The sequence below is a fragment of the Cervus canadensis genome, chromosome 32 (genome assembly GCF_019320065.1).
Source record: "Cervus canadensis isolate Bull #8, Minnesota chromosome 32, ASM1932006v1, whole genome shotgun sequence".
NCBI lineage: Eukaryota > Metazoa > Chordata > Mammalia > Artiodactyla > Cervidae > Cervus > Cervus canadensis.
In genome coordinates this window covers 35194295-35209541 of record NC_057417.1, presented here as the reverse complement: position 1 = coordinate 35209541, position 15247 = coordinate 35194295, and the positions used below count along the sequence as shown (strand labels likewise).

Here is a 15247-nt window from a genome sequence, read left to right as displayed (position 1 = left end):
CGCCGGGGCCGAGCACTGTCCCCGTACCGCGAGCCGCCGGCACCCCGGTGAAGGGCTGGGAGCACGCTCTTCCCGGGAAAGCCTCGGTGTCTCAGCGGCCGCAGTCACGGCGGGGCGCGCCCTCCCGGCGCAACCGGGGACAGACGGCGCATGCGGCGCCGCCGCCATTGTGGCGCCGCCCCGCCCCGCGGCGTCGTCCGTGGACCCCCGCCATCCCCGCGCCCCGCCCCGCGGTCACGTGCCCGCCCGCGCCCCGCCTCCCCGGCAGCGCGCGGCTCCTCGCGGGCCACCGTAGAGGGCATCCGGAGGCCGCCGGGACGGAAGCCGAGAGGCGCTGCCGACCGCGCCTACGACAGCGTCAACCCTGCGCGGAGCGCCGGCCCGATGGCGGCGGCGGCGGCGATGGCCGAACAGGAGAGCGCCCGGAACGGCGCCCGCAACCGCGGCGGCGTCCAGCGCGTGGAGGGCAAGCTGCGGGCCAGCGTCGAGAAGGGAGACTACTACGAGGCGCACCAGATGTACCGGACCCTCTTCTTCAGGTAGTCGCTGCGCCGCGGCCGCCGCCTTCCAGGGCTTTCCGCCCGGCCGCGGAGGCCGGCGCCCCGCCCCCGGCCGCCCCCCATTGGCCGCGCCGCGCCGCCCCGCGCCGCCATTGGCCCGCGCCACTGCCCGTCGCCTGGGCGGTGGGAGCGGGCGGCGGTGAGGCGCCCGGGGGCGGGCTGCAGGCTGGGGAGAGACACCGCGGCCCCTCACCCACCCCCGGGGCCCCGAACCGGGCCCGCGGATTCCAGAGCCCGACACAGAGCCCCGGCCGAGGCTGGATCCCCGACCCGTGCTCCCACCCAAACCCCCGGCCGAGACCCCAGACCCAACCCGAAACCCTGACCGAGAATGCAGACGGCCCGGGTTCCGGACCCTGGCCCGGCCGCCCTCCCCTCCCCCGCCCTGAGCGCCGTTGAGTTTGAAACCCTCGCTCGGAGTCCCACGATTCTTCTCCCTCCCGGTCCGGCCGCGAGGCTGTAAACATATTGCTTCTCTTTCTGTGTCGCCCTTGCTCACCTTGTTTTGTTACTAAATCGGCTGTTTCCATAAAGCCAGTATTTTTGTTGTACCTGTGCGGCTCGCTGGCCACGTGCGGCAGTTGAGCTTCTGGAATGTGAGTCCCTCACAGGATGGGCTGTGAGTGTAAAAACTCGGCCTTCAAAGACTCAGCGCAGAGAAAATGTCAGGTAACTTCAGGAAGTACTGATGGCACGGTGAAGCGCCGCGTGGATATATTGGATTAAATAAGATGTCGTCTTAGTGTGGCCTTCGGAGCTCTCAGGGCACTGCCTAGCTCAGTTTTGTTCTGGACTACAGTGTGTCACACCGTTTCTGCTGTCACTACAAGCTAATGTAGTTTCTTAGTTGTGCCTACGTGCGTCAGGCGTCCCTGTATATTACACAAATGCAATCAGCCTTCAGGTTTCTTGCCAGAAAACATTTGGGCCATTTGTTAGCATTTAAAGATAATTTTGGAGGATTTAATCTGATCTGCGTAGTTTTTTTCCCTAAACTGTCGCAGGACGGCAGATATTTTGCTGTGATGTTTATGGGCAGTCAGGTCTGCCTTACACCATTTAGGCCTAGATATAAATGTTTTCTTTTAACAGCAAGTTGAAACAGGGTCTTGGGAACTCTGGTAGTACTTTCTGCTTTGGTTGTAGGTTGGTTGGGACGTAGTGCGTCTGCCTCAGATCGTGTTTCGGCTCGGTGGCCCAGAGGACCAGGTAGGAGGGAGTTAATTGTCCTTCAGGGGATGAGCCAAAGGTGTAAGCAGGTTTAAAGTCTCTAACGCGGAGCTTTCTGCTCAGCTAATCAGATCTGTAGGATGGGAGCTTTGTAGCACTTGAGATTTGTCCGGTGCTTGCTGTTCTCAGAGAATTGTATATAAATATTTGCCCCAGTGATTAATCAGCAAAACTGGATCGTCCCAAAAATAAACACAGCGTTCCTTGTTTTGAGCCAGTTCTGCAGTCGCTGCTGTACTAGGAACGTGATTGTTGATTAGCTTTGAAGAGGCCTCCCTGGGCCCGAAGTGCGCTTGTGGTGACCACCAGACCTGCCTTGACTCGGGTTCATATTTCCTCTCTGCTCAGTGACCTGTAACCCAGGACAACTTGCTGAACCTCTTCTCCAAGTCTTGGCTTCCTCTTTGGTCTTTGAGGGGCTCCTACAGGAGTTCAGGACTCCTGAGAAGTAAATGGTCAGCTGTGGACCCAAGCAAGGTGGCACTAGTGGCTGTCTAGAGGGCCCAGCTCAGTCGGCCTGCAGGGTGCCATAAGTGCTTTAAGCATTTACATAAGTGTACAGTTTGATGGGTTTTGACATACGTATTCACCCAAGAAATTTCACCAAAGTACTGAAAGTACCCCTCATGCCCCAAAGCTTTCTCTTCTGCCTTTATAATGAGTTTTTCACCCCTTGCCCCCAGGCATCCACTGATTTCTGTTAGAATACATGGGTTTGCATTTTCTGGAATTTTATGTAAGTAGCATAATATAGTATGTCCTGTTTTTATCTGACTTTTCAAATTTCCTTAGCATGATCATTTGAAGATTCACCCTTACATGTGTCACTAGTTAATTATTGAGTGGTATTACGTTGTATGGGTGGACCACATCTTATCCATTCACCTGTTGGATAAATTGACCAATCTGTGCTATTTTAATTCACTTACACTGTGTCCCCCAGCAGCCTGAGGAGGGGGAGAGGAATTGGGTAGCCCAGGAGGTTGGATATACGGGGGGTGTGCTGCACGAGGAGGGCGGGAGCTGCTGGTTCCAAGGAAGGCTGAGCTCTGTCTCAGGTGCCATGGGCACCCCCTTGTCTCTTTGGCCTCCTCTCTGCCGGGACAGGCGGGGTCAGACATGTCCCTCTGCGGCGTCCAGAAAGCGCGTTGGGCTTTGGGGCACCTGTCACTGCTGTGGGGTTTCCAGCAGCAGGCGGCTCCAGACCCAAGGTGCTGGCGGTTCTCCCACGGGCAGGGCTGCCCAGGACTGTGTGGCTGTGGTCACTGGGAACTGGAGCTGCTGCCCCAGGAATGCGGCCTGTCTGCCTCTCAGGCCTCCCGTCCCTCCCTGGCTTTTTAGGAGCTTATCTCTAGCTGTGCTTCAGGGGGAGGATCCGGAGCCTGTCGTGTCCCTGGAGCAGAGCCCGCTGTGTGAGCGTCTCTGCCAGTGGCCGCGCACGGGCTTGCTTTTCCAGAAGCCCTGCGTTGTGTCCATGCCCGGCCCATGCCCGCAGGTGCCTTGGGTGCTTCTCAGGCTGTGGGTTTCTCCTCCTGGTCCCACCCTGCGTGCTGAGGCTGAGGCCGCTGCTCCCGAGCTGGGTGCAGAAAAGCCCTTTTCTGTGGTTGGCCCTGGCCTGAGCCGGAGGGCAGCAGGGCTCCCGTGTCTCCTCTCCTGCGCGCCTGCTGGCCGCACACTTCTCACATCTCTGACTCGGCTTGTCTGGGCCAGGACGCAGGTCTGACCGGCTGGACAGGTTTCCTGCCTGTTTGTCCCTGAGAGGACATGTGGCCAGTGGACTTGGTGTCCTGCGCTCAGCTCAGTCCCGGTCCCGCCCCTGGATCTCTGTCTCACTTGTTGTGGAGGAAGCATCCTTTCTATTCTGTGTGCACCTCGTTGCCCATCAGGTTCCTGTCCGTCTGCAGTTGGGAAGCCAGCTTTTTCCAACTCCTGTTCCCAGTGAGACGTGCTCCCGGTGGAAAGCACTCAGGGCGGAGGGGACGGCCTAGCAGCCCATCGGCCCCGACGCGTGGCCCTGGCCAGGTTCTCCCTGCCTTTTGCACGGTCAGACCTGTGCTTGCAGCTGGAAGTGGCCCCCAGCCCCTCTCTGGTCCCGCTGCTGAGACCCCTGCCCTTCCCCAGGGAGGTACTGCTTTGTCGGAGAGGGTGCCTGCACCCTGTCACCTGTCTCTGTCACCAGACGGGGGTGGGTGGCCGAGCTTAGCAGGCCTGTGCAGCGGGACCTGACGGCCCGCCCTCTCTCCCGCAGGTACATGGCCCAGAGCAAGCACGCGGAGGCCCGCGAACTCATGTGCTCCGGAGCCCTGCTGTTCTTCAGCCACGGCCAGGTGAGCTGTCAGCATGACCGGGAGCAGCCGGGGAGAGGTCTGGAGGGCGGCTCTGGCGCGCCCATGTCCCCCCTCGGTGCTCGGAGCTGTTTCTTAGGTGCAGTTGGTCACTGGTTTTTAACTGGCAGCCAGAGCCACCGGCCAGCTTCCCTGCCTTTTGAAAACTGGCAGGAGCCTCTCTTCTCACTGACCAATCTCTCTTAACACTTTACAGCAAAACAGCGCCGCTGACCTGTCCATGCTCGTCCTGGAGTCGCTGGAGAAGGCGGAGGTCGAGGTGGCCGACGAACTGCTGGGTGAGGCGGCGCAAGCCCCACCGTGCGTGCGCAGACGCACGCGCTTATGCACGCACGCCTGCATGCATGTGTTCATGTACTCACACATGCACTCTCGCACGCATTCACGTGCTCACGTACTCACGCCTGCACGGACACCGCGGGGGGGCGCCAGGTATCCGCAGCCCATTTCCCGCCCGCCTGCGCCCCTCGCGGGCCCTGCTGGGGAGGCGCCTGGTGAGGGCAGGCGGTCTGGTGGCCACCTGGGTCTGGAACCCACCACCATTCCAGCGCTGCTTCGCTTTTGCACCCTGAAGCGGCAGGTTTTCACTTGTTTGAGACGCCGGTACAAAGCCGAAGCGGCGCGCGTGCCTCCGGGTCAGGCCTGTGTGCTGTCGTTGCAGAAAGTTTGGCCAAGCTGTTCAGCCTGATGGACCCCAACTCCCCGGAGCGAGTGGCGTTCGTGTCTCGAGCCCTCAAGTGGTCCAGCGGCGGGTCAGGGAAGCTGGGCCACCCCCGGCTCCACCAGCTGCTGGCCCTCACCCTGTGGAAAGGTAGGCGGGCCCGGTGGGCAGCCCCGAGGAGGCCGCAGGCGCTGGGCCCTGCGTCCGCCACCGCCACCCACCCGTCCGCACTCACCACTCTCTTCTAGACGGGCGATCGCGGCCGGGGCGGGCATCACCAAGGGCCGGGTGGACGCATGGCGGCCACGGGCAGGTGCCGTCAGACCGCACCAACCGGTGGCCTCGTTTGCCCCAGCCTGTGGCGGTTCAGAAGGCCTCGGCCAGAGGCCACTTTGCTGTGGACACGCGGGCTGGGCTCTGCCCGCGGGTTGGCTGGGCTGGCAGGCCCCTCTGCGCTGCCTTGTCCGCCTGCGTGCCTGGCCTACCCGTGTCTGCGGAGCCTGGGTTGTGTGGCCAGTGCCTGCATGGAGGCCTTGTTGCAGTTGGGAGCTGTGCAGCTCTGGTACGCGTATATGAAGGATTTGAAGATCGGGGCAGGCGTTGTAAGGGTCTCAGGCACAGACAGTGGGTGAGGTCGGCGGGAGGCACAGACAGTGGGTGAGGTCGGCGGGAGGCTGTGCACACGAGAAGCTGTGCTGAGGGGTGCTTGCAGGCCCCCCCTGCGATGGGCGACCTCCTGGGGGGTGTGCGGCAGGGTCCCCACGTCCTGCGCAAGGGCCTGCCAGGAGCTGGAGGATGCTGGAGACTTGCCAGGTTTCTTCTCTCACCTGGAGGCTGTGAAACCGCTTAGGGTTGGAGGGAGAGGAGACTGAGGAGACCCCAGAACTAGCTCTGTGTTGGAGGCAGCCAGGAGCTGGCCGTGACCTGGGGTTGGGGGGTGGGGAAGGCTTAACCCGGAGCCATGGAGTCTCCCCTGGAGGAGGGGGGCCTAGTGTGGTGGGTGAGCGGGACCTAGGGTCCCTGCCCTGTAGCTGGGCTTCGGCCTCTGCGCCACTGACCCTGGGCGTCCCGCCTGCTCTGTAGCTCCTGGGTGGTCTAGGGTCGGGGTTGGGTGCCATCAGCTCCCCCAACTGTGATGGCCAACAGTAGCTCCAGACATCCCAGTGTCTGGGGTAGGAGCTGAGTGGCTCTGGGTGGGAGCCGCTGGCTGGAAGGTGGGATGGGGGGACGGGGGGCCTACGTATCTGAGGAGGGGCCCTTCACGGCTCCAGTCCTCTACTGAAACTGGGCAGGTGGGGGCTGGGGTCACCCACCCAGAGGATAGTAGCCAGTGTAGTCAGAGGCTCAGAAGAGCCGAGCAGCAGAGGACGGCTGGTCCCCAAAGAGCCCGCGTCCAATCCTGGCTCCTCGTCAGGGTGGCAGACGCGGACAGAGGGCCCCTGGGCTCCATCCCGTGTGCCCCGCTCCTGGGCGCCTCGGGTTCTGCCTCCCCGCCTCACTCCCAGCCGTCCGCACGGGCCCGCCCCGGCGGCGTCTGCGCTCACAGCGCTCACGGCCCTCCCCGCCTCACTCCCAGCTGTCCGCACGGGCCCGCCCCGGCGGCGTCTGCGCTCACAGCGCTCACGGCCCCCCCCGCGCTCTGCCCGCAGAACAGAACTACTGTGAGTCGCGCTACCACTTCCTGCACTCGCGCGACGGCGAGGGCTGCGCCAACATGCTGGTGGAGTACTCCACGGCCCGCGGCTTCCGCAGCGAGGTGGACATGTTTGTGGCGCAGGCCGTGCTCCAGTAGGTACCCGCGCGCTGTCCTGCCCTCGTGTGTGGTCTCCCGGGGTCTGAGGGCGGCCTCTGGCCTGAAGCCACGTGGCATCCCACACGCAGCTCGCGTCCGCAAGCATGACTTTGCTGCTGCCCCCTGGGGGCTCCAGACCTGCCCTCTCTCAGGTCAACCTGTGATGTTTCTGTTGACAGTGGAAGTACTTTTTATGCTTTAAGTTATTTTTTTGTTGCCATCAATTTTGTTTTCCCGTTTATCCATCACGTCTAGTTGGGAGGGAAGTACTTTTTCGGTGGGACACACACATTTACTGGCTTTTCAGCACCACCCTGGGATGTGACGTGTCCGTATGACACGGGTTTTGCTCAAAGGCGGCTTGTCTTCCCAGACGTTTGATGTTTCCAGACACAGTGATGGGTGTCACCTGCCAGCTTCCCACCTAGCTCTGTGTCTCTGCTCTTTTGTCCCAGTTGAGTCTTGATCTTTTGTGTTCTTTGGACAATTTGTTTTAAGAACAGTGCGGTACAGCAGAGTCATTGGAGGCGTGAGCACCGTGTCAGGCCCACGTGGTGGGGAGCTCACGTGAGGTGACTGGGGCCCAGACCCCAGCAGACACACCGCTGTTGTGAATGAGATTAGCCTTCCCAGAGAGGACTTAGATCTGGTGGCCAGGCCTCGGGCCAGGCTGTGTCTCATGTGAGTTTGACAGGGAGCTTCAGAGCCCCATCAGCACCACTTGCTGCTGAATCTGTGACTCCGAGAAAACCTGTTCACCGTCCAGAGCACCCTGACCCCAGCTTTGCACATGGTGCCAACATCTCCTCCAGCCTCCCCCCTTCCCTGTCCATCTGGCTGTGTCGTGGGCCCCCACCGCACTGAAGTCTGGCCGCAGACACGTCCTCCACAGGAAGGAGAGCGGTGCTGGGCAGCATCCAGCACGTCTGCTCGCTGGGGGTGCAGACAGGCGCCGGGCTCAGGAGCCGCTGTGCGCGGCTCTGCTGCCCTTGCCCGTGCGCCCCCTGGAGTCAGTCCCCACACTGTCAGCCCCGACTCCCTGCGCTCGCTTGCGAAGGGCCTGGCAGGCACCTTTGGTGGGCGGGGCGGGGTTGGGGCCCCCCCGGCTCCTCCTCCTGTGGCTGGGTGCACCCACTGACTGGGAAGTTTCTTATTTCCAGGTTTCTCTGTTTGAAAAACAAAAGCAGCGCATCGGTGGTGTTCACGACGTACACACAGAAACACCCGTCCATCGAGAGCGGGCCTCCTTTCGTGCAGCCCCTGCTCAACTTCATCTGGTTTCTGCTGCTGGCCGTGGAGGGGTGAGTGCGTGCGTGGAGGCGTGTGGCTGTGTGTGAAGTCACTGGAGGCGTGCAGAGGTGTGTGTGTGGAGGCGTGTGGCTTCTCTCTGTGCCCGTGGCCCCGCGTGGCTGCAGTGTGCTGCCGCTCCTGTTCCAGGGGGAAGCTCACAGTGTTCACAGTGCTGTGTGAGCAGTACCAGCCGGCCCTGCGTCGGGACCCCATGTACAACGAGGTGCGGGGCGGGGCGGGGCGGGGGAGGGGGGAGGGGAGGAGCTGGGGGAGGGGTGGGGAGAAGGGGGAGGGGAGGAGCTGGGGGAGGGGTGGGGAGAAGCTGGGGGAGGGGGAGAAGAAGGAGGAGGGGAGAAGGGGGAGGGGGAGGAGTGGGGAGAAGCTGGGGGAGGGGGGTGGGGAGAAGCTGCTGGCGTGGCCCTGGCTCAGTGTCTGCCTCCCCCAGTACCTCGACAGGATAGGACAGCTCTTCTTCGGTGTTCCACCCAAGCAGACGTCATCCTACGGAGGCTTGCTAGGTGAGGGGGCTCCCGGGTGGGGGCCTGTGGGTGCATCTCAGAGCACAGGGCGTGTCCGGGCTGGAGCGTGCCCGATGCTGGCAGGAGGGTTGCTGGCTCATCGCCCCCCGGCCCCACCCTGGTGGAGCTGAGGGCCTGTTGCCCCCGATGAGTACTCTCCCCTGGGCTCCTGTCTGTTGGCCACAGAGTCAAAGCCAGGTGTGTGTTGTGGTGAAGCACACATCACGTGCCGCATGCCATGCGGCTGCCCTTCCGTGGACGGCTGTCCCGGGCAGCGTCCCACGCCGACACTGTCCCCCGCCCAAGCTCCAGCCCCCCGCCGGTCCTTGTGACCCTGCCTCCTCCAGGCAGCTCGTGTGATCGAGCCAGTGTCTGTGCTGTGCTGGCTGCGGCTGCTGCCGTGATCTTCCTTTTTGAGGTGATGTGTGTCCCATCATGCGATGGATCACATCTTGTTTATCTGTTCAGTCACCAGTAGGTGCGTGAGTTCTTCCCCTTTGCCCGCTGTGAACGTGGGTGTGCAAGTAATCTCTGTGAGGTCTTGCTGTCCGTCCTTCTGGGACACCCAGAAGCAGAGTTGCTGGATCTGTGTCATTTCTGAGCACACACCCTCCTCCCACAGCGGCCGTTGTGTTCTGCACAGCCGCCGGTGGGGCTGCGGGTCCGGGACCTCCGCGTCCCGGCAGCACTTGCTGTTCGTTTGTTGACGGCAGCTGACCGAGTGTGTGGGCGCTGGGCCTGCTGTGACGGTGCTGGTTTGTGTTTTCTTAGTGCCTGAGCACCTTGTGTTTCTTCCGTGTGCTTGTCGGCCATTTGTGAAGGTCTGTTCATGTCATTTCCCTGGTTTTGAATCAGGTTGGTTGGTGTACAAGTTCTTTATACTGGGTACTCTATATACCTATAGAGTATGTATATATACTCTATACTGGGTATTTTCCTTACCAGATACATGATTTGCAAGTGTCTTTTCCCATTCTGTGGATTGGCTTTTTTTTTTTTAAAGCATTTAAGCAGTTTTACGTCCAAGCAAGATTAAGAGGAAGGTACAAAGGTTTCCTCCCCACCCAGGCACAGCCTCCCCCCCCCACCAGCGGGTATACCTGTCATGATGCGCCTGCTCTGATAGGACCTCATGACCCAGAGCTGAGTACATCAGGGTCTCATCATCTGAGTACATCTGAGTACATCAGAGCCTCATCACCTAGAGCCGAGTACATCAGGGTCACTCTGGCGTCTGTGTTCTGAGTCTGGACACATACACACCATTACTCTCCTGCTGCCCTGAAAACCCACTGTCCCGCCTGTTCTTGCCTCCTCTCCCTCATCACCGTGTTATTCCCTGGAGTGTTTTTTTTTAGTTCTGAATTGGAGGATAACAGCGTTACAATACTGTATTGGTGTCTGGCACACGTCAGCATGAACCCCTGGCACGTCTTCCGATGCGCAGATGTTAAAACTTTCATTCTGTTTGTCCACTTTTTTTTCTCGCTTGTGCCTTTGGTGTCATTTCCAAGTTCAGTGTCACAAAGCTTTTGCCCTGTGGTTTCTTTTAAGAGTTGTGTTTAGGCCTTCATGTGGGTCCTGGATCCCTTTGAGGTGGTCTTTTCTCTGGTGGTTTACTTACATAAGTGTCCGGCTGTGTTGTCTGGCGTGTGGATTTCCAGTTTTCCCAACAGCACGTGTTGGAAGGACTACCCTTTCCCCATCAAGTGGGCATACACCGCTTGTCAAAAATCTTTTACCACATATCCAAGGGTTCTTTTCTGGGTTCTCTTTTCCACTGGTTGAGGTATGCCTTTATGCTCGGACCACACTGTTTTGACAACTGTACTGTTTAGTTACTAAATCGTGTCTGTCTCTTTGCACCCCAATAGACTGTTTGTTGCCTGCCAGGCTCCTCTGTCAGTGGGATTCTGCAGGCAAGAACACTGGAGTGGGTTTCCATTTCCTTCTCCAGGGATCTTCCTGACCCAGGGATCGAACCTGCGTCTCCTACATTGGGAGGCAGGTTCTTTACCACTAGCGCCACCTGGGAAGCCCAACCTTGATGACTATAGCTTTGTAGTAAGTTTTTAAATGAAAAAGTGTGATACTTCAGTTTTGTTCAAGATTGTTTTGGCTCTTTCAGTCAAAGAGCCTTGAGAGTAGATTGTTTTGGCTATTTGAGTCCCTTGTGAGTACATATGAAATTTAGGATGGGTTTTTCTATTTCTGCAAAAAATGTTTTGGGGATTTGAGATTTCATTCAGTCTGTTGACGGCTTTAGGTAGTATTGACATTTTAACAATATTAAGTCTTTTTGTCTAGGAATATGGGATGTGTCTTCACTTAACGTGTCTTTCAGAAATGTTTTATACTTTTCATTGTGAAATCTTTCACCTTCTTGGTTCAGCTAGTTACTGTTTTATTCTTTTTGACGCGATTGTAAATAGAATTGTTTCTGTTTATTTTGTACTCTTTGGAAATTTTTACATGTAAAATTATACCACTTGCAGACAGATAATTTTACTTCTTTTCAATTTGTAATCCTTTTATTTTCTTGCCTAATTGCTCTGGCCAGAACTTCAAGTTCAGTTGACCCTTGAACAATGTGGAGAGGTTGGGGTGCTGACCCCCTGAGCGGTCGAAAGCTGGTGCGTAACTCAGAGCTGGCCCGCTGTCCGTGGGCTCAGCGGCTGCAGACCCGGTGGTGCTTTACTGTGAGCGTGGAGAGCAGATGCGCACGTGAGGGGCGGGCAGTGCGCCCGGTGCTGTTCAGGGTCGCCTGTAGCACGTTGGGCAGAAGTCGTGGGAGCCATCCTTGCTCTGTGCCTGGTCTCAGGGCAAGAGCTTTGAGTCTGTCCCTGCTGTGATGTTTGCTGTGGGTTCATATATGGCTTTTATCACATCGTGGTGAGAGATGGTTTCCTTTCTCAGTGTTTTCATGGAAGTGTTGACTTTGTCAAGTGCTTTATGTGTATCACTTGATGATCATTGGTGTTTTCCTTCATCTGTTGTGGTGTATCATGTTGACTGATTTTCACATGTTGAGCCATCCTTCCGTTCCAGGAGCAGATCCCACTTGGTCGTGGGGTCTGAGTCTTTCACCATGCTGCTGAATTTGGTTTGCTAGTGTTTTGTTCAGGATTTTGCATCAGTGTTCATAAAGAATATTGGTTTGTAGCTTTCTTTCATTGTAGTGTCTTTTGGCTCTGGCATTTGAAGGACGAGTGGTCCTAGTTCAGCAGTTTCACCAGTGAAGCCGTGAGGTTCTGGGATTTTCTTTGCTGGAGCCTGATTCCAGAGTCAGTCTCCTGACCCTGGAGCCTGTCAGGAGTGTGTGTCTCCGGCGTTGGCTGGTGCAGGCCCTGACGCTGCCTCTCGGGGCCGGGCCTCTCCCCATCCTGCCCCGCTGTCTGTGCTGCCTCCGTCTCGACTCCCGACTCCCAGTTGAGCTGCCAACCAGCAGAGTCCTGCACTCAGACGTGGGCTTTGACATCTTTAATGCTTCAGGTTTACTTTTGAGTAGATAAAACGTGTCTCGCAGAGTCCAGATGTGCCAGGCCCCACCACTGTCCCCGGGGGAAGTGCAGGCCAGGCAGCCTGTCGTCTTAGCTTCCTTGGGGGGAACTTCACAGACACGCAGACAGCCCCTTCTCCACGAACCCACAGCCCCTGTCCTTCGCTCTGGAGCTGCCGTGGGCCTCAGGGCCGCAGGCCTGGGAGAGCGAATCCCTCGGAGCGTCCCCTGCCCGATAGGCCATCGCTGGCGAGCCTGCCCCATGGGGCTCTGCAGGGAGGCTGGGGTGAGCGTCGTCAAACGGTGCTGCCGCAGGGGAAGCTCTTCCTGTCTCCTGGATCATTTGAGAAGCTGTTTCCCCTTAGATACAAGTTGGACTTGACCTGTAGGCGGAGTCTGTGGCGAGGTGGGGGCTGCTCCCCTTTCCTAGGCTCTCACTGTGGCCACTCAGCTCGGGGGCCCCGTCCAGCACCCCCACGCCTAGGGCCTCAGCAGCAGCCCTGCTTTCCCCGCAGAGCTTGTCCTGGGTCCCAGAGTGCCGCAGTGGGCTGGGCGCGGCCGGGGGCACCACACGCCCTTGCCTCCTTGTTCCCGTGTGGGTTGGTTTCAGGCACTTTATAAACTCAGCTCTGGTATTGATGGAGAAGTGGTTCTTTGGATAAAAATTAGGTAAAAAGAAGTGTCTGGCCCAACAAGGCCCACAGGTGACAGCAGTTAGTGTCGTTACCTGTGGCTTTAGAGCCGTCACTGCAGGGATAACCTGTGACCCCAGTCACCTGTGACCCCAGGCCTGTGCTGGTGGCCACGCGGGTCCCCTTGATGGGCACTGCTGCCACCCCCCGCCCCACAACCCCAGCAGGACACCTGGGTGTGAGGAGGGCGTCTCTGGGGCAGGGGCTGCTGCGGGGCCCGGCCCTGGGCTGACGATGCCGTGCGCCTCCTTCCAGGGAACCTTCTGAGCAGCCTCATGGGCTCCTCGGAGCAGGAGGGTGAGGACAGTCAGGACGACAGCAGCCCCATTGAGCTCGACTGACGCCCGCAGACCTGCAGACTCGGCCGGGACCGTGGCGGGGTGGCTCCCAGCGCGAGTCCAGACCGCGGCCCCGGGCTTTGGCCAGGGCCCTGTGGCCGTGTGTTGGGTGTCCCGGGCCCGGGCCGTGGCCGTGTACCTTGATGACCCCAATAAAGCACAGGCCCTGCGGCGCCTCCTCCCGGCCCTTGTGTCTGGTTTGCTTGGGGAGGGCTCGGCGGGGCGGGGGGCCTGGCCACCATGTCCTGGGAACAGCTGGGCGGCTGAGCGCCCAGCCACCAGAGCGGGTCTCGTCAGGAGGCTGCGGGACCCCCAGCTCCGTGGGGCAGTGTTACCGTCACTGGGTGATTGAGGCCTTGACCTGACGGTTCAGGTTTACCCAGGTGAGCAGCCTGGGACGAGCAGGCCTGTCCGTCACTGACGCTGCACCAGATGCCCGGGACGGTTACAAAAGGGGAAACACTTTATTTTTTCACAATTATAATAAGAGTTGTAGATTAATACCCAGTGATCATGCATGGGAAGGAACGCAGTACACAATTTTATTTACTGTAAAAATGGAATTTAAAGGAAGGTTTGTGTTCATTGTTGAGTTTAAATAAATCCTTTATACTGGGCTCAGCAGCAGTGGTCCTTTCTGAGGGAGCTCCTGGGGCCGGGTGTGGGCAGGGAGCAGCGGCCGGACGCCCCGGGAGGCCCGCGGGCGCCGGGGCCAGTGTTTCTCCAGCTGTCTGGACTGCATCCTTGGTGGGTGGCACCAGGTGGCCCGTGTTGGGAGAGTGTCAGGGGTTTAGGTATGAACAGTGTCGTATCTAAATCTGCGGACAGGTGAGGCCCCCGGCCCCGCGAGCGGCCGGTGGGGCTGGGTGCCCTGAGCCCTGGTCTCATCGAGCAGGACGTGCTGTGATGTCTGCACGCAGGCTCTGCGCCTCTGGCTCCCGCCCCCCCGTGTGGGTTCTGCTTTTTCTGAGAAATCCTCCCTGCTGGGCCGTCATGCAGCCTTCTGGCAGAGCACGTGGGTGTGCACACACAGACACGAGTGTGCAGAGCCCCCGCTGACACAGAGCGGGCCGCCGCGACCCAGGGCCCGAGGCTGAGTCCACGAGGCTGCGTGCTGGGCAGCCCTGCGTGGTCGGGAAGGTGTGGGGACCCTGGGCGAGCCCTCCTGCTTGCTCTGGAAGTCGACCTGGGCTCCCCGGGACCTGGGCTGGAGGAGGCGCCAGGGGCAGGGTGTCTGGGGCTCTGGCCCTGGGTGACCTCACAGTGGTCCTCACCTAGCGCAGCCATCTTGGTGACCCCTGACCTGGCAAGCCCTGGCGGTGGCCCCAGTGGGGGGCGTGGGGGGCTTGTGGTCCCCGCTGGAGCCTGCAGCCCCCGCCCAGGGTGCGGGTTTGTGACGGGTCTGCACTGTAGGTGCTCGCGCAGGTGCGAGGGGAGACGGGCTCACAGGAGGGCGCCTGGCCCCATCTCTGGCTGTGGGCCCACCGGCCAGGCCAGGCCAGGCCTGGCGCCCACCCTCTCGGTCCCAGCAGCTGGTCCAGGTCCCCTTGGAGCGTGTCGTGGCCACACAGGACAGCACCCGTATGATCTAGCGGGTGACCCCCACACACGTCCCACTCCACCACGCCCTGTCCCCCTGCCCGGGCACACGGGGAGGCTTGGGGGCGGTTACCACTGGCCAGCAGCTTGCTGGGCTACAGACGTGAGCTGGGCCCAGGCTCCATCCTCCGAGGGGTCAGAGACAGTGAGGGCGGGCAGAGACGGGGGGTCACGGTCAGCGCAGAGTCCCAAGCTGACATGGTAGGCGCCCAGGGGCAGCCAGGCCTGAGGCTCGAGGCCCTGGGGCTCCCACCGTGGGGGCCCGACTCCCCAGACCCACACGTCGGTGCGGGTCAGTTCACTGAGGCTGGGGTCCACGTCTGCCACTCCGGCCCCCAGGACCCCACGACAGACACAGCGGGTTTCAATAAATACGTGTTGGGAGGGGGACATGCAGGCCGGCCCTCTGTCCCCACAGCCCAGCTTCCGGGTGGGGGGTTCCCGCTCAGGTGGGCAGTGGCAGCTGGGGGGTGGTCCTCAGAGGAACGGGGCTCCGGCGGGCAGAGGTTGGTGGGGGGGGGGGGTCTGTGGGCGTCCCATGGGGGGTGGGCAGCAGCGTGGCAGGGTCAGGCTGGGCCAGCCCACGTTGAGGTTCCAGAGACACGGGTGCTCGTGGCTGAAGCTCAGGCCCTGCTGGCCATGACGGCCACATCCAGGCAGTCCAGAGCCCTCGGGCCTCCGGGACCTTCTCGTACTAGGGCTTGTGCTTGAAGTGGGCTTCCA

At 60.1% G+C, this 15247-nt stretch overlaps 2 protein-coding genes across 4 annotated transcripts in view; one reads left to right on the top strand and one right to left on the bottom strand.

Moving 5' to 3' along the window:
• Window positions 1-241: 241 nt before the first annotated feature.
• On the top strand, window positions 242-13542 carry GET4 (guided entry of tail-anchored proteins factor 4). 2 transcript variants are annotated; one of them, XM_043454856.1, is made up of 9 exons: window positions 242-539; window positions 4039-4117; window positions 4332-4413; window positions 4797-4946; window positions 6446-6584; window positions 7749-7889; window positions 8026-8101; window positions 8324-8396; window positions 12843-13542. In XM_043454856.1, the coding sequence occupies exons 1-9, from the start codon at window positions 385-387 to the stop codon at window positions 12926-12928; spliced, it is 981 nt and encodes a 326-aa protein (XP_043310791.1). In that variant the 5' UTR covers window positions 242-384; the 3' UTR covers window positions 12929-13542. The 2 variants fall into 2 exon arrangements, with proteins under 2 accessions (XP_043310791.1, XP_043310792.1); XM_043454857.1 differs by lacking the exon at window positions 242-539 and adding an exon at window positions 694-1229.
• The window catches only part of ADAP1 (ArfGAP with dual PH domains 1), a 36516-nt gene continuing 34712 nt past the window's right edge, over window positions 13444-15247 (bottom strand). For both annotated transcript variants that reach the window (XM_043454860.1, XM_043454858.1), the window contains exon 11: window positions 13444-15247. In XM_043454860.1, the coding sequence (XP_043310795.1) occupies window positions 15219-15247 (29 nt within the window). In that variant the 3' untranslated portion in view covers window positions 13444-15218.

What these genes read in the sequence shown, in the direction of transcription:
- GET4 (XM_043454856.1), top strand. Translation starts at nt 385, where the DNA reads ATGGCGGCGGCGGCGGCGATGGCCGAACAGGAGAGCGCCCGGAACGGC. An exon ending in GGGACCCCATGTACAACGAG is followed by an intron (nt 8,102 to 8,323) that starts GTGCGGGGCGGG and finishes TGCCTCCCCCAG; the next exon opens with TACCTCGACAGGATAGGACA. An exon ending in ATCCTACGGAGGCTTGCTAG is followed by an intron (nt 8,397 to 12,842) that starts GTGAGGGGGCTC and finishes GCCTCCTTCCAG; the next exon opens with GGAACCTTCTGAGCAGCCTC.